Source organism: Zea mays, chromosome 4 (genome assembly GCF_902167145.1).
Source record: "Zea mays cultivar B73 chromosome 4, Zm-B73-REFERENCE-NAM-5.0, whole genome shotgun sequence".
Taxonomy (NCBI): domain Eukaryota; kingdom Viridiplantae; phylum Streptophyta; class Magnoliopsida; order Poales; family Poaceae; genus Zea; species Zea mays.
The window spans coordinates 39,280,179-39,304,136 of NC_050099.1; the positions used below are offsets into that span (position 1 = coordinate 39,280,179).

General features: G+C 43.6%; 2 protein-coding genes across 2 annotated transcripts; both read left to right on the forward strand.

The window, feature by feature from the left end:
• Positions 1 to 11,190: 11,190 nt before the first annotated feature.
• LOC103653118 (uncharacterized) lies at positions 11,191 to 12,828 on the forward strand. Its single transcript, XM_008680082.4, has one exon. The coding sequence runs from the start codon at positions 11,365 to 11,367 to the stop codon at positions 12,079 to 12,081; it is 717 nt and encodes a 238-aa protein (XP_008678304.1). The 5' UTR covers positions 11,191 to 11,364; the 3' UTR covers positions 12,082 to 12,828.
• Positions 12,829 to 22,028: 9,200 nt separating this feature from the next.
• On the forward strand, positions 22,029 to 22,978 carry LOC103653120 (uncharacterized). The gene has a single exon (XM_008680084.3). It carries the CDS (start codon positions 22,113 to 22,115, stop codon positions 22,815 to 22,817), a length of 705 nt encoding a protein of 234 aa, XP_008678306.1. The 5' UTR covers positions 22,029 to 22,112; the 3' UTR covers positions 22,818 to 22,978.
• Positions 22,979 to 23,958: the final 980 nt, after the last annotated feature.

Genomic DNA, 23,958 nt, shown 5'->3' on the forward strand with positions numbered 1-23,958 from the left:
GCACCCCGACAAAGTTTGCAGGACAGAGTCCGGGCACTCAATGTTTCAAGTGTGGGAAGATTGGTCATTATGCAAATGTCTGCCCACAGAGGATTGCTACTACACCAGTTCAGAACAGGCAGCAAACACCAGTTTCTAGCAAGGGATATTCTATTGCCAAGGTTAATCAAGTCAGCGTTGATGCTACTCCGGATGGAGGGGACCTCGTGATTGGTATGTTTTACGTTAATGAAATTCCTGCAACCATATTATTTGATTCTGGTGCTACACATTCATTCATGTCTGCTAGATATGCCAACACAAATAAAATACCACTGCTAAATATGAGAAAACCCATGATAGTAATTACACCTAAAGGGCCTGTTGAGGCGAATCAAATGACACGTAGATTGACATTAACCATTATGGGTAGAGAATTTGGAGCCACTGCTATAATATTGGAGTCAAGCGGTATAGATCTGATCCTTGGTATGTCATGGCTAAGAAAGGCAAAGGCCGTTATAGCATGTGGTAGAGGTACCGTAGAACTCACTACTACTAAAGGAGAAAGGTTTCAAGTTAATATTGCAGTAACCTCCTCATCTATGCGTGCAATGTTCTTTATGCCTGAGGAGTTTGTTGGTGACAATATCCGGGTGGTTAGAGATTTTCCGGATGTCTTTCCAGAGGAGTTACCAGGGATGCCACCTGATAGAGAAGTTGAGTTTGTTATTGACCTCTTACCTGGAACTGCCCCTATTTCTAAACGGCCATATAGGATGTCCGTAGAGGAGTTGAAGGAACTTAAGAAACAGTTAACTGAGTTACAAGAGGCTGGGTACATTCGTCCGAGTTCCTCACCTTGGGGAGCACCGGTCTTGTTTGTACAGAAGAAGGATGGATCGCAGCGGATGTGTGTGGATTATAGATCTCTTAATGATGTTACAGTGAAGAACAAGTATCCGTTGCCCCGTATTGAGGATTTATTTGATCAGATGCGAGGTGCTAGAGTATTCTCGAAGATTGATCTCCGCTCCGGTTACCATCAGATGAGGATTAGACCATCGGATATTCCTAAGACAGCTTTCTCGACGAGATATGGATTATATGAGTTTACTGTTATGTCATTTGGATTAACCAATGCACCAGCTTATTTTATGAACTTGATGAACAAGGTGTTTATGGAGTATTTGGACAGATTCGTCGTGGTATTCATCGACGATATTCTTATTTATTCTCAGAGTGATAGTGATCACGAGGAACATCTGAGGATGGTGCTACAGAAGCTACGAGATAATCAACTATATGCCAAGTTCAGCAAGTGCGAGTTTTGGATTGGCGAGGTGCCATTTCTTGGTCATATCATTTCTAATGGAGGAATAGCAGTGGATCCTGCTAAGGTTAAGGAGATAATGGAGTGGAGAGTACCCACTACAGTTACCGAGATTCGGAGTTTCTTGGGATTAGCAGGTTATTATCGGAGATTTATTGAAGGATTTTCTAAAATTGCTAAGCCTATGACTTCGCTTTTGGAGAAAGGAAAAGAATTTAAGTGGGACGAGAAGTGTCAAAACAGCTTTGATCTATTGAAGAAGAAGTTGATGTCGCCACCAGTATTGGTTATGCCAGATCTACAGAAAGGATTTGATATCTATTGTGATGCATGTGGCCAAGGCTTAGGATGTGTGCTCATGCAAGAAGGACATGTGATTGCTTATGCTTCTCGTCAGTTACGCAAGCATGAATTGAACTACCCTACTCATGACTTGGAATTGGCAGCCGTTGTGCATGCACTTAAGATTTGGAGACACTACATCATGGGAACTAAGTGCCAAGTATACACGGACCATAAGAGCTTGAAGTATATATTCACCCAGAAGGATCTCAACCTTAGGCAATGCCGTTGGTTGGAGCTTATTAAGGATTATGATTTGGAGATTCACTATCACCCGGGCAAGGCAAACTTGGTTGCAGATGCCTTGAGTCGCAAGGAGCATGTTCATTCAGCTGTTGTTGCCCAGCTACCCGATGAGATTGTTGAGGACTTCAGAAGACTTAACCTGGGGATAGTTGCTCACACTGAGGGAGTTACTATTGATGTGGAACCTACTCTGGAACAAGAGATCCGCAAAGGACAAATTGGCGATGCTAAGATACAAGAGATTAAGGATCTGATTACTGAAGGTCGAGTTCCGGAATTCACGGAAGATGAGCAGGGCACTGTATGGTTCAAGGACAGGATGTGTGTTCCTGATATTAAAAGCCTTCGAGAGACTATATTGAAGGAGGCCCATGATTCGGATTATTCTATTCATCCTGGTAGTACCAAGATGTACCAGGATTTGAAGCGGAAGTATTGGTGGTATGGATTGAAAAAAGATGTGGCTGCACATGTGGCTATGTGCGATGTATGTCAAAGAGTTAAGGCTGAACACCAGAGGCCAGCTGGACTATTGCATCCACTGAAGATACCCGAGTGGAAATGGGAAGAGATTGGTATGGATTTTATTACTGGATTGCCTCGCACCCAGAAAGGATATGATGCTATATGGGTGATTGTGGATAGATTGACTAAAGTGGCTCACTTTATTCCTGTCAAGACTACTTATAAAGGTTCTCAGCTAGCAGAGTTATATATGGCTCGAATTGTGTGTTTACATGGAGTACCAAAGAAGATCGTGTCTGATCGAGGTTCGCAGTTTACCTCAAGATTTTGGAGAAGTTTTCATGAGAACATGAGTACAAAGTTGAATTTTAGTACAGCTTATCACCCTCAGACTGATGGACAGACTGAAAGGACTAATCAAGTATTGGAAGATATGTTGAGAGCATGTGCCCTTCAGCATGGAGGAAGTTGGGATAAGAGTCTACCTTATGCTGAGTTTTCGTATAATAATAGTTACCAGGCCAGTCTGAAGATGTCACCTTTTGAAGCTTTATATGGGAGGAAGTGCAGGACTCCTTTGTATTGGGATCAGACTGGAGAGAGACAGTTCTTTGGGCCTGAATTGATTCAAGAAGCAGAAGAACAAGTCCGTATAATTCGAGAGAATTTGAGAGTGGCTCAAACCAGGCAAAAGAGTTATGCTGATAATAGAAGAAGGCCACTGGAATTTGAAGAAGGAGATTATGTGTACCTCAAGGTGTCACCACTGCGTGGAATGAGGAGATTCAAAGTTAAGGGCAAATTGTCCCCTCGCTATATTGGACCATTCTTGATCTTTAGGAGAGTTGGAGAGATGGCCTACCAACTTGAGTTACCTGCTAGTCTATCAGATGTGCATAATGTGTTCCACGTGTCTCAACTTAAGAAGTGTCTCCGTGTTCCTGAGGAGCAGTTACCCATGGATGAGCTCAGTGTTCAAGGTGATTTGACTTACACGGAGTACCCGATCAAGATTCTGGACACTTTGACTCGAGTTACAAGGAATAAGGTTATAAAGATGTGCAAAGTCCAATGGAGTCACCATGGTGAAGATGAAGCAACTTGGGAAAGAGAAGAAGAGCTTCGTATAGATTTTCCCCACCTTTTCTCTAGTTCATCTTAAATCTCGAGGACGAGATTATTTTTAAGGGGGGTAGGATTTGTAACACCCACTTTGTAATTTGCTAGAAATAATACCAATAGAGAAACAATTCCTCTTTATGTGAGTTTGACCTTCATGCATCATCATATGAGAACACCATGCCCAAGAACAATTAATAAAAAGATATGCTACTAAATCATTGCATCATGCTGAATATTTTATTTTTGTGTGCATTTTGTAACAAGAAAATATTAAAGACCAAAAAGGGATTTAAATCCTAAATAATCCTAGAATTAAGAAAAGAGAGAAGGAGGAGGTTATACAAAATAGAGGAAATAAATGTATGAAAGAATATATTTTGTCCTCACTAATATTTTAATTTAAGTACTTAACTCAGTTAAGAAGCTCACAAACCAGTTTGAATTCAAATTAGGATTTAAATTTGAATTTGTGAAAGAATGGAGAAAGGAGAAAATAAAAGAAAAATAAAAGAAAAAGGAAAAGGAATACTATACCTGATGGGCCAGCGAACCTGGAATTCGGCCCAACCCGAATTCACGCCCGCGCTGGCCAGGCGGCTCATCCACCGCGTGCTCCCACTCTCTGACGAGCGGGGCCCACGTGCTAGTTCCTTCCCCGCGCTTGCGCGCACACGGGTACTCGCTGCCGGGTGGGGTCGGGTCGTCAGATTTCTCCCTTCCCCGCTTTCCTCGCGTCGGTAACAAACCCGCCGATTTCGGACGCCGATCATTGCCACCACGGAGTTCTCGGTCAGCTGGCGCAACTGCTTGGCGGATTTGTCTCCCGCACACTCGGCCAATAAATGGCGAGCTAAAGCCCTCTCCCCTTCTTATCCCCAGCCGCTTCCTCAGATTGCGCAGAGAGCCGCCGCCATTGTTGAGCAGAGCCGTCGCGACCCCCCCCTCTCTACGTCGTGTGACCTTGACCCGTTAGTGCTAAGGGGTAATCAAGGGAGCTGCGAGGAGTGATTTCGTGGCTACTCCGCGCGTGTGGGCGACCCGGGGCGGCCGGAATTCGTCACCGGACGGTGGTCTCCGCCGCGCTTGGTGGATAGGTGTTGGCACCGCGTTAATCAAGGTAATGGCGCCTCCACTATGTTCGTACTATTCACCTTCACATCTGGTTTCGTTGAATTGAGGTGGGGCGCTCGCTGGGGGCTCGGGCGTGTGGGCATAGGGCAATGGCGCCGTGGCGCACCGTGTACCGAATCATGTGCTCGGTGTTGTCCAAAATTGGTTGTAGATTGGAGTTCAGGGAGTCTTCAGGGTTGCGAGGGACGAGTTAATTGGCAAATAGTGTACGGTGTCGCCGGTTTTGCAGCACCGGCGGTCTTGCCGCCGCACGGTCAGGTCGCGCCGGCGTCGCGGTCTGGTGGAGGAAGGTGATGACGCGTGGGCCCTTGATTAGATAACCGACGGCTAGGATCGGGGCTGGACATAGAGTCATTGCGCGTCGTTGATCTCGGAACGACTGGTGCAGATTAGGAGTTGGCATACCCCTTCGCGCGTTCGACCGTGACCGTAGATTTCATGATCGACGATCCTCGGCGCGTACAGTTACATTAAAGACTAGATTCAATCCGGGCCGCAGGATCTGGATCGTCCGGCCCAGAATAGAAGATACCCCTTCGCCGTGTACATTTATTAAAGAGACCCTCTGTTTTCGGAAAATAGAACCCGCCGTCCAGTTACACTGTTCGCTGTGTCTCTGGAATTTTACCCCGTAGCCCCTGCGTTTTTCAGTTAATGAGGCCCGGTCCAGAGCTCTTTAAATTCAGTTATTTAATTGCAGAAATCACTTTTTAATACAAAATAATTGCTAGAACTTTGTTAATTCATATAAAATACATATGAACTCCAAATTAATCCATTCCAGTTTCTAAAATTTTGTAATTTAATTCTCTATCACTTAGTGTCCCTGTTTTATCATGACAACAGCAAGAAATTTAATTCCTCACTTAATCCTACTTTAAACACATAAAACCTTTGAAAATCCATAACTTAAATTCTATAACTCCAAAAATTATGATTCCTGTTCCTAGGATTTTATTTTAATATGTAGATTATTACTGTGTATTTTATTGATATGTTTGGTATAATGTTAATTTCTCTATATACACTGTGCTTGTTTGTATTGTGGCGAGTAGAAGAGCCCGTTGCTGAGGATCCTGGTGAGCAGCAGGTTGAAGTAGCTGAGCAGGAGCTCATTGAAGGCAAGTTGTGCCCTTGACCTTTACCTAATAATGCTCTTTAATATCACTTATCCATGCATAGGTTAATTTTGATGGGACCCAATAGGTCACCCTAGAATTGTTTATCTCATTACCTTGTTTACCCCTGAATCACTTGGGTAGTTTGCTAATGCTTTACATGGTTTTGGGATAATCACTTATTACCTCTATGTTCCAATTCTTTATGTTATTCTGTTTATGTTCATGTCAAGTTCATTAATGTTAATTGGAACATAGAGCTTAACTTGAGTAACACGTGCCACCACAAGGGTTTAATGGGACGCCCTTGGCTGACTAATTAGGAAAGCTAGTGGAAGACTACCTTACCCGAAAGGGGCAAGGGCAGTAGGGGAGAGGTCAGTGCGGGGAGGTCCCTGGTTGATTTTGCTGCGATGGCTGTCAGCCAGGAACCCTGTACTGGATCTTCCCATAAACTGTAGCGGGTTTTCGGAAGCTAGTGGAACTTTGTAAAGGCCTCGTAGTGTTGCCCTGCCGCGCTTCCTAGGTAGAGGTGTATGGGATTCATGACCCCTTGGCAGATGGGTAACATGACTTGTGGGTAAAGGGTACAACCTCTGCAGAGTGTAAAACTGGTATACTAGCCGAGCTCACGGTCATGAGCAGCTCAGGACTCTCTGATGTTTAAATTATGGAACTTAAATTCAATTTTGTCATTTGCATATGCATGGGTTTATTATTAATTTGTTCAATTACTTTATTTAAGGTTTGGTATTTACTTACACTTAGTAACTGCTAATAAAATTTTGACCAACTACTTAAAAGCAATGCTCAGCTTTAACCCCTATCATTGATCAGCCTTACACTTCACATGAGCTCCCACCTTTGGTGAGTTCATGTCACATTATTCCCCACAACTTGTTGAGCGATGATCATGTGTGAGCTCACCCTTGCTGTCTCACACCCCCCCCCACAGGAGATGATCAGGTGGTTCAGGAGGAGCCGCCTAACACTGAGGAGTTCGATCTGATCTAGGTGGCGTTTCCCAGTCGACATTGGCGCCGACGATCCTTAGTTCGTTTTATATTTATCTTTATTTTGTAATAAGACTCCCGCTATGTAATAAATACTCTGATGTATTATGACATTTATCTCTATACACTCTGTCATTATATATGTTGTCTTCTTGGCGCATGTATGAGATGCACCCGGCTTTGTCCTTTAAAACCGGGTGTTACATAGTGGTTGGAGCAGTGATGAGTATGACAAAAAGCTCCTAGTAATATGTCAGCTCTGCTATTTCCGGTGACATCGGGCGCCCCTTTGTTGGTAGTATCGAGACCGAAGCCATGCTCGGGCGAGGTGGAAGTCTTCCCGAGGCCATGGCCGAGCCTGCTCTAGGCTTGATTCCATGCAGGACACAGTCAAAGAAGTGGCCTACTACGGGATTCGCGGGGAGCAGGTAGCCAAGGCCAGGCTCAGGCGAGGCGAAGTTTGTTCCGAGGCTGAGGCCAGCTTCGGGCGAGACAGTGTTTCTCCAGGAGGGTGAGCCCACGCTCTTTCATACGCGCGTCCCATCAGGAGTTGGCAGACGATGTGGGGGGACAATAGTCGTTGTACCTAGGCATGCATCATCGTAGTTGGTGAAAGCCGACAGGACTGCGATCCTATCGGTCATGTTCGCCTGCGACGTTACGTGGGGTAGGTACGCGCATTGAATGCTCATGTCCCCTTGGGGCCTTTGGCTAAGGCCTGGCTCGGGGTTGTCTTCCTTGCTCGAGACGAGCTCGGGCGAGGCAGAAATGGTGGTTCAGCGGAGAGGGACGTCGGTCGGGACAAGGATTTCCCCTAGTATGTACCTTGTCCGAGGGCAGGCTCATGCGAGGCAGAGTTATGAGTGACCGCTGAGAGGGGCCTTGGGCGAATCGTGGTTTACTATTTCTTGTCCTCGGGGAATGTTTCTGACAGTGGTCTTGGGGTTAAGCGCGTTTTAGGGGCGTAATCTATGTACCCCTACTTACGATACCCGACATCTAGCTTCTCAAAATCAATGGTGAACCAAACACCACTGTACTTTTGTATAACTGGCCAAACCGATTTTAGAAATCGACCTTACTATTTTTTTAGTTCAGCCTGAGAAAGCTCTAGGGCAGAAGCAAGGATATCACACCTACTTAATGAGGAACAACAAAGTTTACAAGCAAACCATCAAAGGTAACTGAAAGTCGATTCGAAGGGGGTGAATAGGTGAAACATAAAATTTTACAACTAAAAGCACAACTTGATCCCAATTAATGATTAGAACAATATAAGGCTTAGTGGGAGAATGGATTAGTTCAACTTGCTTGAGTTGCTCTAGTGAAGGTATACAGAATATGGATTTAGAGCAATAAGAATGAATATCAAGATCAATCACAAGTGAACTAAGGGAGAAAAGGAGAAAACAAATTGCAAATGGTAGGAACATAAGGACATGACAATTTTTTTACCATAGTTCTGTTTCACAACGAAACCTACATCTCTGTTGTGGAGTCCATGAAGGAATAAGTCTCACTTAACCCTTTCCTCCCCCAAGTGATCACCAAGATCAACTTGATCCCCTTTCTCTTCTCAACCAAAAGACTGAAGTTTCCACAAGGCACTCCACACACTTGGAGGCTCTTGCTAGCATTTACATTAGATAGGTGCTTTGCACCAAGGCTCAAAAACATAGCACACATTCTTCTCTTTTTCTCTACCATAAAGCTCCATCATAAACTACACACAAAAGACTAGGGATGGATTCGGATGTCTGAAGATCCGAATTATTCGAATTCGTATTCGGATAAAGTGCTAATATGGATATTCGTATCCGTATTCAATTTTAATATGGATGTTAAACAAACATATTCGAATTCGTTTTTTCTCTATCCGGTTTAAGATTCGTATTCGACAACATTCGACAAAACCGTGAAATATTCGATACTATCCGTATCCAAAAGGAAAAAGTATTCAATAAAATCAATTTAAACTTACTTTTATTACTAATTACTAATTACAAATAATTTTAAACATTAAATAATATACTAAAAACTGAAGTACACCATTTAAAATGCTAAAAATATTTATATCATAAACAAATGACGGTGTTAATCTTACATTACTAGTGATATACAATGATAAATTTTAATTAATATAAAAAAGTCTAATTTTGAATACATTAAATTATTGGAGTTTTAGAGTCCAAAATACAAATATAACTAATAAACAAAAAGATTATAATTAGAGTCCAAAATATAAATAAACCAGGTATAAATAATTTATTTAAAATATGATATTCAACTAAGTTTCAACTAAATAATGTATATGTACTATTGTTCATAATTTGCTTGTAATATGATTTTTATCAACTATAAATCCATCGATAAAACAAATTAATACTTATTATGATGCTATGTTCCAAATCAAATAAGTATCCGAATGTAAATCCGAATTCGAAATATCCGTTTTGTATTCGTATCCGATAGTATTTGTATTCGTATTCGAATTAAAATATGGTAAACAGTGACATTTGGATCCGTTTTCATGCGTATCTGATCCGAATCCATCCCTACAAAAGACTATCTCTTTGCTCAATTATCTCTTTTATGACACTTGAGAGGCTTAATCTATTTGGGAGTCTTACTCTAATGAATTGGAGTTATTGCTTAGCTCTTGTGTATTAGATGGGCTGGTTGGAGGTGTATTTATAGCTCCAAACCACCCATATCTCTTTTGCTTGAGCTTTTGCCTTTGCTTATCCCCGGTCTTCGCCTTGTATTGGAAAGACTTGTGACCTTCTTTGTGATATAGCCTACAAATCATAGTTTCGTCCTCCATAGGCTTGTTCACTCCCGCAGTGGTGTTATCCTGTGGAGGTTGGATTTGTTTGGCTTTATCTTTCTTGTCATACAAAGCTTTTCCAAGGCGATCCACTTCTTGCCTTAATTTCTCATTTTCCTTTGCAACCTCATCCGAACATGTTTCTACAACAATATTCTCAACGAGAACTTGGTTGCAGGGGAAGACAGGAAGTAGAAGCATCTTTCTTAATAATTTCAGAAATTTGAACTAAAGATGTCCCTGGGGTGCTACCAATGTTTTCTAGCTTAGTAGTTAGCTCATTATTGTGTATGCTAAGTATTTCCATTGTCCAAACCAAGATCTAGTCCTATATCCGTGTTGCCAAGAAGGCACAAAAACGATTCAGGAAAAACAGGAAGAAGTCCACTGCAGCAGATCAACAGAGTTGCAGGGTGATCAAGATGTTGTCTCAAACCAAAGAGATTGCCTCCTCAATGCTGGAATCCTCATTGCATCTCCTGTCGAGGGAAATTGTGATGACAAGTTCCACCAGATAGTTCCTTATCTGCAAGACAATCCAGAAGAGAAGAGTTGTTGCGAGGATGAGCAATTGCAGGAGTTGGAATTCGACATTGTTGAGCTTGAGAATGGAGTTGAGTCTTTGTTCCATACATTGATCCAGAGCAGAGTTTCTCTTCTGAACATTCTTAGCTTGTAGATAGATCATCCAAGTATGACCTATGATTAGCATCTGCCTTTTAGAGGACCGGCTGATCATGCAAACAGTTTTGATGTACATATGAGAGTATAGAAAGAAAGTCAGTTTAGATAAACCAAAATTATTTTTATCCATTTCATGCGGTCAACTATTTTATTTCTTCCAGATTTCTCATAACTTGACATGGTACCAAGTAAAATAATCACCTAAAATTGGGAGCTTCATTTGAAGTTTGATCATGAAACAAGTAAATTACTTTGAAGATGTTAATCATTATTTGCACCATGAAGCAATTATAGTAGTGATTCATGTATGTATATCAAAACAACAAATGAGAGGACCATTTTGAATATTTACATGGGATGTGGCTCAATAACAGGCACAAGATCCTTGCAAACTGGATGTTGCTCTCAAGTATCAACACCTGATAGCATGCCAGAGAGCGTGATGGTAGCCAGTAGTAGCGTAAGCTTCAACGCAGATTCTTGTTAGTAATACTTGAAACATGATGGTGCAATTTAGTCAGACTCAATGCATAATAAATTTGATGGCATGCACATCATCTTGGAAGTGCAAAATTCAGATCCTATATGCTGTAATCATAGTAGGCAGGCGGAACATGCCAGCAATGCAATCCCACATAAAGAACCATGAACTCTGAAGTCAAGTGCTCCTGCTACTAGCATGCATCAACCAAAAAATGCACTCCGGCATGAAGAATCATGCGGAGCTTACTCACCTATCAAGCAATCTGGATCTAACATTAAAGTACACACTCATGCAGATGAGTTTGTTTCCTCTGTTTGAGACATGATACGTGGATAATAAGCTCCAATGCAGCTCAAAATGCCTCTCAAGTGGAATAAACTAAAAGAAAAGGCATTAGCTTGTCATGGAGAATTGGAGATAGCTGGCTTGTTTGCAACAGCACACACCTCATTGTCTTATTCGATTCTTGCTGTCTAGCAGGTCAGCGATGCCACTTCATCAGTTCATTTCGTTATATATAGAGGCAAACCACAACCGAGAAGACACCATTGAAGGTTTCTCCTCTTCTGATTGTCTTCCTTTTTTGAGAAAAAACGAAGCACTACAGTTCCACTACAACCATGGCTTGCCACCTCAGATCTGCTAGTGTGCCTTCCAGCCCTCGCTCGAATGGCATTGGTGTTGAGGAACAGATGCAGAGATTGAAGAGAACCGTCTCTTTGTCTTCTGTGACCATTGGAACCATGTGCCATGGTTTGAGAAAGCTTGGAGAAGTATACAACACCATCGGCGAGCTTGTGTGCTTACCCAGCAACCAAGTTAGACAGCAGAGGAAAGCAGTGGAGCAAGAGCTCGACCAATCCCTTGTCCTTCTCAATCTCTGCAACACTATGCAAGAGAGATTCTCTGAGCTCAAAGAAACCATCCTCGACATGCAATTGGCACTCAAGAAAGGAGATCATACAGCTGTACAAGCCAAGATCCAGTCCTACATACGCGTTGCCAAGAAGGCACAGAAACAGTTCAAGAAAATCAGCAAAAAGCGCACCACAGCAGATCAAGAAAGTTGCAGGGTGGTCAAGATGCTGTCTGAAGCCAGAGAGATTGTTGCCTCAATGCTGGAATCCTCATCGTATCTGCTGTCAAGAAAAATCATGATGAGTTCCAGCAAGTGGTCTCTTTTCTCCAAGACATTCCAGAAGAAAAGTTTTGTTTGCGAGGAGGAGCAACTGCAGGAGTTAGAGCTGGACATCATTGATCTTGAGGGTGGAGTTGAGTCTTTGTTCAGGGCATTAATCCATAGCAGAGTTTCCCTTCTAAATACTCTCACCTTGTAGATAGATCATAAACAGCTCTACCCCCTGCCATTAGCAACCGCCTTTTAGAGGGTCTGCTGTCATGAAAGCAATTTTGATGTGTGTGTATATATATTATGATAGAAGGTGTACAGAAAGTTACTCAATTGAGAACCAAAGTTTTAGATCCATTTCTTGGCGTCATTTCAGTATTCCTATTTGTGCAAACAAAAATTGTTACCTACCAGCGAAAACAATTTCTTATGTTTTTCTCCCCTTACAATGTCGCCATGTCACCAAAGAAATGTTCAGTATATTCAGTGAAACAGACAAGCATTCCAACAGAAAATAACACTGATGTTGCCAAACATAAAAATGTGTAATCTCCACTAAGTTATACTACAAGCCAGCAAGCTTTTTGCAAAGAGACATACAATGCTAGCAAAATAAGTAATCGCTAGTATTAAATATATGGGCGGGGGAGAACACAGGAACCTCTCACCGTTGAGCTCCATCGAGTGTCCACAGCAAAGCGCCTCTGCCGCTGCGGAAACATATGGATGCATGATTTGGCAGAAGGATCCACAAGGAAGAACAACGGAACATCCACACCCAAGAGCAGCCGTGGACCGTGGTTCTCAGGCAAGTCCATGTCGGCGGCGGCGAGGGCGGCAGTTATCGCCGGATTGAAATGGCCGAATGGCGGAATGAGGGACTAATAAGGAAAATGTCGGATCCAATGTGGGGTGCTTTATGCTAATATTTAAAAATAATTGTTATTTTGTCGCTCTCTTTTTTTATCTATGCTGGAACTATATGTGATTTTGATTGTAATTAATAATATTTATCCAAATGAGGAGCCTATATGCAAAATGTATGGCTGAGAGCCCGAGAGGCGAGGCTCGACCGCTCGATCGAGAACGAGAAAATTAGAATTATGTCATTATGAAAATTAGGATTCGCTAAAATGTCATTATGGGAACACGCTTCACTAAGAGACCACTATCAATCGTATGTTAATTTACAGACAAAATATCATTTAGGGGGTTATTTAAAAGATCAACATCTTTTACTGTGCTGTGAGCAGTTGATCGAACAGTTTTACCCCTAGAACCAAAAGCGTTATTCTCTTCTCTCCTTTTCTTATCCTCTGTCTCCCTAAGCTCACTCGTATCTCCTCTCTGGACCAACAAAAAGCTGATTTGAGTTAGCAGCAGCACCACAGCGAGATCTCCCCTCGGTGGGCCAAAACCAACGGCGGGCTCCACCGGCGTTGGTCGGCTCCCCACGGCGAGCTCCAACGGCGGCGGCCGGTTCCCCTCGGCGAGCTACATCGGCTTCCCCTCGGCTACCCTCGGCACCGGCTTCCTCTCGTCTATAGCGGCTTCCCTTCGGCTACCCTCGGTGGCCGGTTCCCCTCAGCTACCCTCGACGAGCTCCAGGTATGCACATGGGCTTTAGGGTTTTAGGCTTTTAGGCTTTAGGCTTTAGGATTTAGGCTTTAGACTTTAGGGTTTGTTCTGATTTGAGTTAGCAGCAGCTGAGACCTCCCAACATCTTTACATTATTGGTCACCAACAGTTGGACTACAAATTTGTCTTGCACTTGGATTACTTGAACAAATCACATTATTGGTCACCAAGAGTTGGCTAGATGGATTACAGCTGGAATGATTATATGTACGGGTATGATTCTACATTTAACAACTTTTATAGAAATCGAATGAAGTAGTATGATTGTACATTTTTATTTTTTATTTTCAGCTTTGATGATGAGCTTTCGCCTAGCTTAGCATTGGTAGTACATCCTAATGCTCACCCAAAGGTTGGTATTGACTGGGACACACTTCAAATTGTTGAGAGCCAAGATGAGGAAGGTAGGATAGAAATTGTTGACGATGACAGAATGTATGAGTTGATCGGGTTAAGAGCTGAGGATGAAGCTGTTGAGAAGGCGGGTGAAGCGTTCAAGATGCAAGAGGGTGATGTCAATAGAAGTTATAGTGAGAATGAAACTATTGATGCAGCCATCCCTATTGATGATGAAATTCCAGATGAGAGGGTGATGTTGCATGACCCAGACAAGCCTTGTATAGATATTAGAACAGTGTACCCCAGCATGTGGAATTGGAAGATTTTGTGCATGAGTTCTACTCAGTACAAAGGTTCAAAATGCATATAAGAGAATAATTGAACCACTACCTGATAGGTCTCAATGGCCAACAGTGGATCTGCCCTATGTGGTTGCTGCACCACTTGACAAGAGAGGTAAAGGAAGGTATAAGAAACTAAGAATTAAGAGTTGTTTGGAAGGTGGGAATAGCAAAGGGGTAAAGTAGCTACAGAGAAAGGCAAGGAAGCTGACAAGAATGCAGTACTAGAAGCTGACATGGAGGGTTCAAACTAATCTGAGAAGGGGAAAAGGAAGATGATTAGAGGCAAAAGAAAGTGCAAAAGATGTGGAGAATTAGGTCAGAGTGAAACTAGCTACAAGTGCCCAGTAAACGGAACAAAGAAAAGGTAAGTGATGAAATGTCTAATTTGAACATGTGCACTGTTATATTTGTATCTAACTGTGTTGTCCAACTTGTAGGAAGAGAAAGCCTCGCATGAATAGAACAAAGTATGGGGATAATGCCAAAATCCCCAAAAGTCAACTTCAAGAAAGTGTCCAAGGTGAAGCTACTGTCGAACTTGAAATTGTTCAAGATCATGGTGCTTTCCAAAGTGATAATGGTGTCCAACTTGAAGAAGCTATCCAACTCGAAGTTTCTCTTTCGATTACACCAACAAGGGAGTCTATTTTACAGGACAGCCCAATCAGAGTCACTAGGAGGTAATTACGATTATGTTGCATAAAGTCGCAACTAGTTGTGTCATTAAATTATATTGTTCTTTAATTTTTCAGCAAGCTTGCTATGTTGCTGGGAGATGGACAGTCACCTCTCAAGAATACAACTCCTAAGAAGATGCTAGTGAAGAACACCAAGGAAGCTGAAGAGAGTCCAATAAGTTGTTGTTTTTATGTGTTATCCAATATTTTAGTTCTCTTAATAAGTTGTTGCTGGGAGATGGACCAGTCAAGGATTTATAGTTGTTCTCTTTGTCGTGCTAGTTACTTTGGACAAAATGTGTGTTGTTATGCTCAACAATTCCAATTTTTTATGGCATCGGTTAATGTGGCAGTTCACCTGTCGGGCCCTCTAAATCCTAAATTCATAGAACTTTAATCTTGGTTTCGTATGCTAATAAGTTACAGAGAAACTGAATGCAGGCTTATCCTGTGGTGTTCTGTTCGTAGCAGTTTTGATCTGGTTCTCGCAAAATTTAGGAGAAACCCAGTGTGTGATGCTTTGCAATGGCTGTTGGCACTGAACCCAGGTAAAAGGACGCCGTCGCGTTCCTCTGTTCATGCCGCTTTTGGTCGTACTGTGCAGTTTTTGTTCGTACTATGCAGTTTCTGTTGGTCGAGAGAGGTTGGTCGAGAGAGGAGATACGAGCGAGCTCAGGGAGACAGGATAAGAAAAGGAGAGGAGAATGACGCTTTTGGTTCTAGGGGCAAAACTGTCCAATCAACTGTTGACATCACAGTAAAAAAACGTTGATCTTTCAAATAACCTCTAAACATACGATTGATAGTGGTCTCTTAGCGAAGCGTGTTCCTATAATAGCATTTTAGCGAATCCTGAGTTTCGTAATGGAAGAATTCCAAATTTCTCATCCAGAACTACGTATAGTCGCGACGCTTCCCCTCCGATCGTCGGCGGCGGCAGAGTCGCGGACGTGCCAGGATCTGCTGCCCCTGCTCTTGATGGAGAGCCATTTTAGCGACAGCATCTCCACCGCAGGCTGGCCGCCCCCATGGTCACCGAGGCGCAAGGCCACTGCCAGGACAGCCCCGAAGGTCGTCGCCGCCACTGTCTCGGGTCCGCCACCGAACTCGTGGGGTGGGAGCTTGTTAGGCACAGACAGATGACAGAGGCAGACTCTCGGGTAACAGAGTAGTTTGATTATTCTTTCTTGCTTTCCAAGTTTAGTTGTGTCTAATACCAAAAGCCACTTTACAATAGCGCAGATGCTTTCCTTTTATACTTGAGATCAAAAAGCAAAGTCACAACCTAACAACCCTGTGATTCTATTACATCCAGTTGACACCAATGTATTTTGGATTCAGCTTCCGTGCTCGCGTACCTCTTCTTAGTTTCTGGACAGCTTCAGCTTCCGGCTTCCCTTCATCTCCAACAGCTTCATCTCCTGTCCCTTCCTGGTCCGGTCCACCATTAGAGTTGTTAACATATTCCCCCTGGAGATACAGCTTGTCCCCAAGCTGGTGCTGCAGGGAATTGTTGCTTCAGCACTGCTTCATCTTCCCACGTAGCTAGAGAGACATCCCAATCCAACCATTTAACCAACACATGGGAAAGTGCTTTGCCTCCACGCCAAACCAACTTGGAGTCCAATATTTGTTCAGGCACTTGCAAACCAATCGACATATCGGGTACTAATGAGCTAACAGGTGTATTGGAACCAACTTGAGGCTTCAACTGAGAAACATGGAATACCGGATGAATACCACAACCTGGTGGAAGAGCCAACTCATAAGCTACAACATTAACCTTGCGAGCAATGGTAAATGGACCAAAGAACTTAAAAGCCAATTTGGGATAAGGACGTGAAGCTACAGAAGATTGACAATAAGGTTGAAGTTTGAGAAACACTTGATGTCCTTCTTCAAAAACATGATCTGTCCTCCCTTTATCCGATTGTTTTTTCATACGTTGCTGGGCACGATTGAGATGCAACTTGACTTGCTGGAGCATCAGCTGTCTCTCTACCAACAGCTCTTGAAGATCAGGTACTGTACACTGACCATTGTCAACAAGCCCAAAATGTATAGGTGAGTGGCCATACAACACTTCAAACGGAGAAGTTCCAAGAGCCGAGTGAGAACAAGTATTGTACCAAAACTCAGCCAACGGCAACCAGTGCGCCCATTTCTTGGGAGAAGAGTGGACAAAACAGCGAAGATACGTCTCCAGACACTGATTCACTCGCTCTATTTGTCCATCCGACTGAGGATGATATGCACTGCTTAAGCATAACTGAGTACCAGCCATTTTGAACAGTTCTTGCCACAAGTGACTCGTAAAGACCGGGTCCATGTCTGAAATCATAGCAACTAGTAACCCATGTAGCCGATAGACTTCTAACAAATATAGTTTAGCCACTGAAAGAGCTGTAAAGGGATGAGCCAAGGGAAGAAAGTGAGCATACTTAGAAAACTTGTCCACCACCACTAAGATGCAATTAGACCGATTGAACTGAGGCAATCCGGTGATAAAATCCAAGCTAACAGTATTCCAGGCATGTGTTGGAACTGGTAGTGGCAGCAGGAGACCAGGGTACTTGACCCGGTCAGGTTTGGCCTGTTGACATGTGACACACGATTGCACAAATTCCTTCACCTGCTTCTTCATACCAGGCTAGGCAAATATAGCTTTGAGACGCCGGTATGTTACTGGGAAAACAGAGTGACCTCCTAGAGCGCTGTCATGCAAGGCGGTCATGACTGTCTGCTGCAAAACAGGATTGGTTCCCAACCAAATACGACCCTTGTATCTGATCACTCCATTTGTCAGAGTATACCGACCCTGGTCCGTCCCAGTGGCTAATATCTGCAAAAGTTTTTGAGCACTGGGATCTTGCTCATACCCCTGAACTACTTGATGTAACAAACTGGGAACCACTGTTGAAGTTGCCACTAGATTCAGTTGAAGATGTGGTGCATCCCGTTCCAGCCCCGGTCGGCGTGACAAAGCATCGGCTACCCGGTTGTTGGTCCCTTGATGATAGATAATCTTGTATTGCAAACCAAGAAGCTTTGTCAAAGCTTTCTATTGCCAGCTTGTAGACAACTGTTGATCATCAAGGTGAATAAGGCCTTGCTGATATGTTTTAATGATAAATTCCCCGTGCTGAAGATACGAACGCCAGTGGTCGACCGCAAATAAAATGGCGAGACATTCCTTCTCATAGATCTATAAACCCAAATTTCTTGGTCCAAGTGCCTTGCTAATATATGCAATTGGATGTCCTTCCTGCTGCAACACAACCCCAATACCGCCTCCACTAGCATCAGTCTCAATTAAAAAAGTTTTCTGAAAATTAGGAATAGCTAGAACCGGAGCTTGAGCCAAAGCTTGCTTTAGAATATCAAAAGACTTTTGAGTTTTAGTGGTCCAGACAAACACTGTGTCCTTCCTCAAAAGATTAGTAAGGGGTGTACTGATGATGCCAAAATGCTGCACAAACTTTCTATAATAACCGACCATACCAAGAAAACTCCAGAGTTCTTTAACACAATTTGGAACTGGCCAATCTTGAATTATTTAGACATTGCGTGGATCTGTAGATACACCTCGTGCACTGATCACATGGCCCAAAAATTCCAAAATATCTTGAGCCATCAGACACTTTGATCGCTTGAGATGTAGCTGATGGTCACTCAGTATCTGAAATACTGCTTTCAAGTGCTGCACATGAAGTTCCAGGCTAGGACTGTAAACAAGCACATCGTCCAAAAAACAACTACACACTTGTGCAGTAATGGGGCCAAAATATGGTTCATGAACTCCTAAAAAGTAGCAGGTGCTCCCGTTAACCCAAATGGCATAACACGATATTCAAAATGGCTCGAATGTGTCTGAAAGGCTGTTTTCGGCTCATCCCCTTCTTTAATCCGTATCTGGTGGTACCCCGCTCTATGATCGAGCTTAGAAAAGATAACAGCCCCACTCAACTCATCTGTTATCTCATTGAAAATGGGCATAGGATACCTGTTCTTCACTGTATATGCATTAAGTCTGCGGTAGTCTACACACAACCGCCACTCACCATCTTTTTTCTTGACAAGAAGAACATGTGAAGCAAATGGACTTGTACTCTGCTGAATAATACCATTGCCCAACATTTCCTTCACTTGTTTTTAAATTTCATCTTTCTACTGTGGTGTATACCGATACGGTCAGAGTCGAAAAGGTTGAGCTCCTGGGATTAGTGGTATAGCATGATCAATCCACCTCTTGGGCGGTAACTCTTTTGGCTCATCGAACAGATGGTTAAACTGGTTAACCAAATCAGCCACCACCATAGGCATGTCAGTGGGTTCACTAAGTGGTACGACTTGCAACTCCAGTAACTGCTCAATTGCATCTTGTTTGACAAGGGAATCAAACTGGAGACAATTTAGGGAAAAACAAGACCGAGTATTGGGTAAAACACCTTGCAGCCATACTGACTTCCCTTTATATATAAATTGGAACCACTTTTCCCCCCAGTGTATAGACATTGGGCTATATTTTTCCAGCCAGTCCATACTAAGAATCAGATCATACCCACTCAATGGTAATATTTTGAAGTCATGGATGAAAGTATGTCCCCCACATAGCCACTGGCAATCAGGAACAAAGTGAGTACTCCATAGTGTCCTTCCATCGACAACCTTCACTTGCAAAGGCATTGGTAATGGCTTCATTGTGGACATTACTCCTGTGAGATGGTTATCCATAAAACTCGCGGAGCTACCAGAATCCACTAACACCAAAACCTGTTGGCAATAAATGGATGCCCACAGTCTGATAGTTTTGCTCCCTTCGCTGCCAGATACTGCTGCAACAGAAATAGCAAGCACACTCTCGAGGCTAGTCTCAGTTGCAGGCTCTTCAGAGTCCATCTCCGGCTCAGATGCACCCATTGTTAGAGCCCACATTTCTTCAACCAGATGTAAAGGCACTGTGTTAGAGCACGTGTGAAGTTGACCCCATCTTTCTCCACACTTAAAACACAGTCCCTTAGCCTTCCGATATGCCTTGAGGGCTTCCATTTTACTCGTTTCACCTTTAGCACCCACTGTTGCCATAGACCTCCGTTCATCCTGTACCCCTGATATCCGACTACCTGACAACATAGGCAAGGCATTGGGTTTGTTTGGAACTCTGACAATGGAGTTAGTATCCACTTTTCTCAGTTCTCTACGTCCGGAAGTACTCATGACCTCTTCTTGTAATAATGTTAGAGAACATGTTGTATCCAAATCAGCTGGCCGCTGTATGATTACCGCTGCCCTTAGTTCGTCTTTCAGTCCATCAACAAAACGGGCAGTAACCATGGTAGTGGTGAGATGATTTTCATGAGCCAACAACTGATGCAATAACAAATCAAATTGTTCAATATAATCTGATACTGATCCTGTCTGGAATATATGGTAAAATTGTCTAGTGAGCAAATTATGCTGGTCACGACCGAATCTGGTGAGCAGAGCTGCACAAAGTTCACCCCAATTCATTTCCCTCGTTCTACCTTCCATATACTGCAGCCAAAATAGAGTCGGCCCCTCAAAGTGCATGATAGCCAATCGAATCCACATATCCACTAGGACAGCATAGTACTCAAAATAAGTTTCACACCGATTTTTCCATAGCTTAGGATTGGATGCATCAAACACTGGAAAATTCATCGGTGGCATGTTTCCTCCCAATCCTTGTGACCAGGTTGGAGATGCAAAGGGACTCACAGAGGTTTGGCCGAATAACCAAGGAGCATGAGGATTAGGCGTGGCCATACCTCCCAAGGGCAGCGACATCTGGTTCACCTTCGATTCGGCAGCAGGTCGTCGGAAGGGATCCGCCGTACGGTGCAGGGTAGAACCCGCCATCTTCTCCCCCACCACCACCGAAGCTGTTTCCGACATCGAGACGTTGGCGACCGCTGGTACTGCTCCCGAAGAAGTGGTAGACGGGGTCGTATTACTTATCTTCGTTTGGATCTTCACTAGGGTTTCCGCCATCTCCACCACCTTCCTCTCGATCTCGGGCTGCCACTTCTTGAAGTCGCTCTGATTGGAGACCAGTCCTTGCACTGTGATCTCCATCTTCTCCATTGTAGAATGGATTGCCTCCATGCGTCGGCAGGTTTCCTTACTGCCTTCATCGATTTTGGCCAACAACAGCGCCATGGGGTCTTCCACTCTCGGGGGCGCCATCGCTCCCGCTCTGGCATGCAATCTCGTGTTGTACTCGTGATGAGGATCCAGTGTAGGCTCTGAATACCAAATGTTAGGCGCATACAGATGACAGAGGCAGACTCTCGGATAACAGAGTAGTTCGATTATTCTTTCTTGCTTTCCAAGTTCAATTGTGTCTAATACCAAAAGTCACTTTACAATAGCGCAGATGCTTTCCTTTTATACTTGAGATCAAAAAGCAAAGTCATAGCCTAACAACCCTGTGGTTCTGTTACATCCAGTTGGCACCAATATATTTTGCATTCGGCTTCGCGTACCTCTTCTTAGTTTCTGGACAGCTTACGGCTTCCCTTCATCTCCAACAGCTTCATTTCCTGTCCCTTCCTGGTCCGGTCCACCATTAGAGTTGTTAACAGAGCTGCAACCAAGGACTACGCTACGGTCCCCGGAAACTCTCTGGTCAGCCCCCCACTTGCCTCTGCCATTACCCTCTTCACTCTGTTCCCCTCTTCTGTTTTGAGGGTCCCTATTTTTATCCATGGCAAGCGACCAAGCGTGTGCATCATCTTGTACGCTCGAGCGGATCCGTTGTGACCTCTAGTTGCGACATGACAGCGCCATAACAATGCAGAACCCACCGGACTGGATTGCTTGGGAGCCTCGAGGCTGGAGGCGAACCAAGTCAACTAGTGTTCGTCCCTCCGCCGGCAAGGTGGCAACTATAACAGACTAATTAATCAATCTCACGATCTGGATCAGATGCTAACCTCGACGCCCTTTCGCCCGTGCAGGCGAGCTTGCTAGCCATAATTCAGACACGACAGCCTCGTGATCAAGCTCAATGAGCGATGAGATTCTTGGCTTCGCTTGCAGTGCAAGGGGACGCAGTTGGTCACACATGAGAATGATTCTTTCTGTCTGATGGTCAGCTGCAGTTGCTTCAACCTCTCTGGCTATATAAAACAAGGCAAAGCTTAGAAGGGAGAACACCATTACAACAGCTTGCATTTGCTCTTTCCTTCTCTTCCACCTCCAGTAGCTTCATTCCAAGGATGGTGTGCCATCTGAGATCTGCGAGCGTGCCTTCGAGCCCTCGCTCTAATGAGATCCATGTTGAGGAACAGCTGCAGAGCCTGAAGGCAGCCATCTCATCACCGTCAGTGACCATCAAAACCATGGTCGATGGTCTGAGCAAGCTCGGGAGCATCTACGACCGCATTGATGTGCTCACATGCTTGCCCACCAGCCAGAGGAAGGCGGTGGAGGAAGAGCTCGAGCGCTCCCTCGTCCTGCTTGACCTCTGCAGCGTCTTGCAAGAGAGCTTCGTGGAGCTCAAGGCCAGTGTTCAAGAGATGCAGTTGGCTCTCAAAAGAGGAGACGACGCGGCTCTCCAGACCAGGGTTCAGTGCTACGCGCGCTTGGTCAAGAAGGCACAGAAGCTGTTCAAGAAGTTCAACAAGAAGACTGCTTCTGACATCGAAAGTTGCAGGGTGATCAACCTTGTTGCTGAAGCGAGGGAGATTGCTGTGTCAACCCTAGAATCAACATTGCATCTCCTGTCAAAGCAAATTGCAATGCCAAGTTGTAGCAAGTGGTCACTTGTCTCTAAGTCTTTCCAAAAGAAGAGAGTCATGTGCGAGGCGGATCAATTGCAAGGGCTGGAGCTCGGCTTCGTTGATCTTGAGAACAGAGTTGGGACATTGTTCAGGAAATTGGTCCAGAACAGAGTGTCTTTTCTGAATATTCTTAGCTTGTAGACAAATCATACGACGACTCTGAACCCATACGATTAGCATCCGCCTTTTAGAGGATTTGCTGATCATACAAACAATTTTGCATGGCAGATATGTATATGTCAGAAAGTGTACAAAAAATACTCAAATGAGAGGCAAAGTTTTTGGCCCATTTTCTTCTGGCAGTTTGTCTCTCCCTGGTGGCTAATTTTACAGTGTGCATCCTTGCATGTGGTTCCTTTATTTTTTACATCATGGAAAGGCCAGCGAAACAATAACTAAGGTCAACATCATTAGAGCTGTTATGGAAATACATGTTTTTGGTATTCAACATCAGCATGAGAAAATGAGTTGACCATACTATTCTTGTTCACATGGGATGTGCCTCAACAGCAAGCCCAAGCATCTCCACCAGATTTCCTATTCCACCTCTCCTATAACCAGTTATAGGAGATCTCTCAAAAATAACTTAAGGATATGAGAAACCTTTGCTGCAGCAGATTGCCAAAACCTCATCCTGAATCCTGATCTAGGAGAGGGAGAGGTCCCCTTTCTTTAGGAGTGATGGTGGTGGATTTAGGAGATCTCCTAAAGAATATTGTGATAGGAGATATGATATGAGATATTAGGCTACGCATTCAAAATTTTACCATCCGAAATGAATTTATTAGATTTTTTGTCTTTCTTTTTCCTATTAATATGGTTCTTTCTAGCCTCTTGTAATTGTTTTTTCCGGGAAGATGGATCTTCAGAGTGAACCCTCAGAGCATGGACCTTCAAAGTAAACTCAAAGGTATGAAAGTTTCATTAATTCATCAAGATTTAACTTGAATGATACATAGAAAATTCATTAAAATTTATGTTTCATTAATTCATTAAAATATATTGAGAAGGAGAAACATGGAGCTAGATTTCTATTCTTACGAAAACTGCCTTTGCAAAGAGAGGAGACACTTTACCATCTTTTCCTCAGATGCAACTTCGCGAAAGCCTGCTGGAACTCAATTGGCATTACCCCGCCCAGAATTTCTAATCCTGAAGAGGCATTAGTGAACCTCAAGCACCAGCTCAACGTTCCCTTCTTTATGGAGATCATTATTCTTATGACTTGGAGCATCTGGAAAAGCCGAAACGAGTGGCTGTTTTCAACCAAAGATCCCTCGGT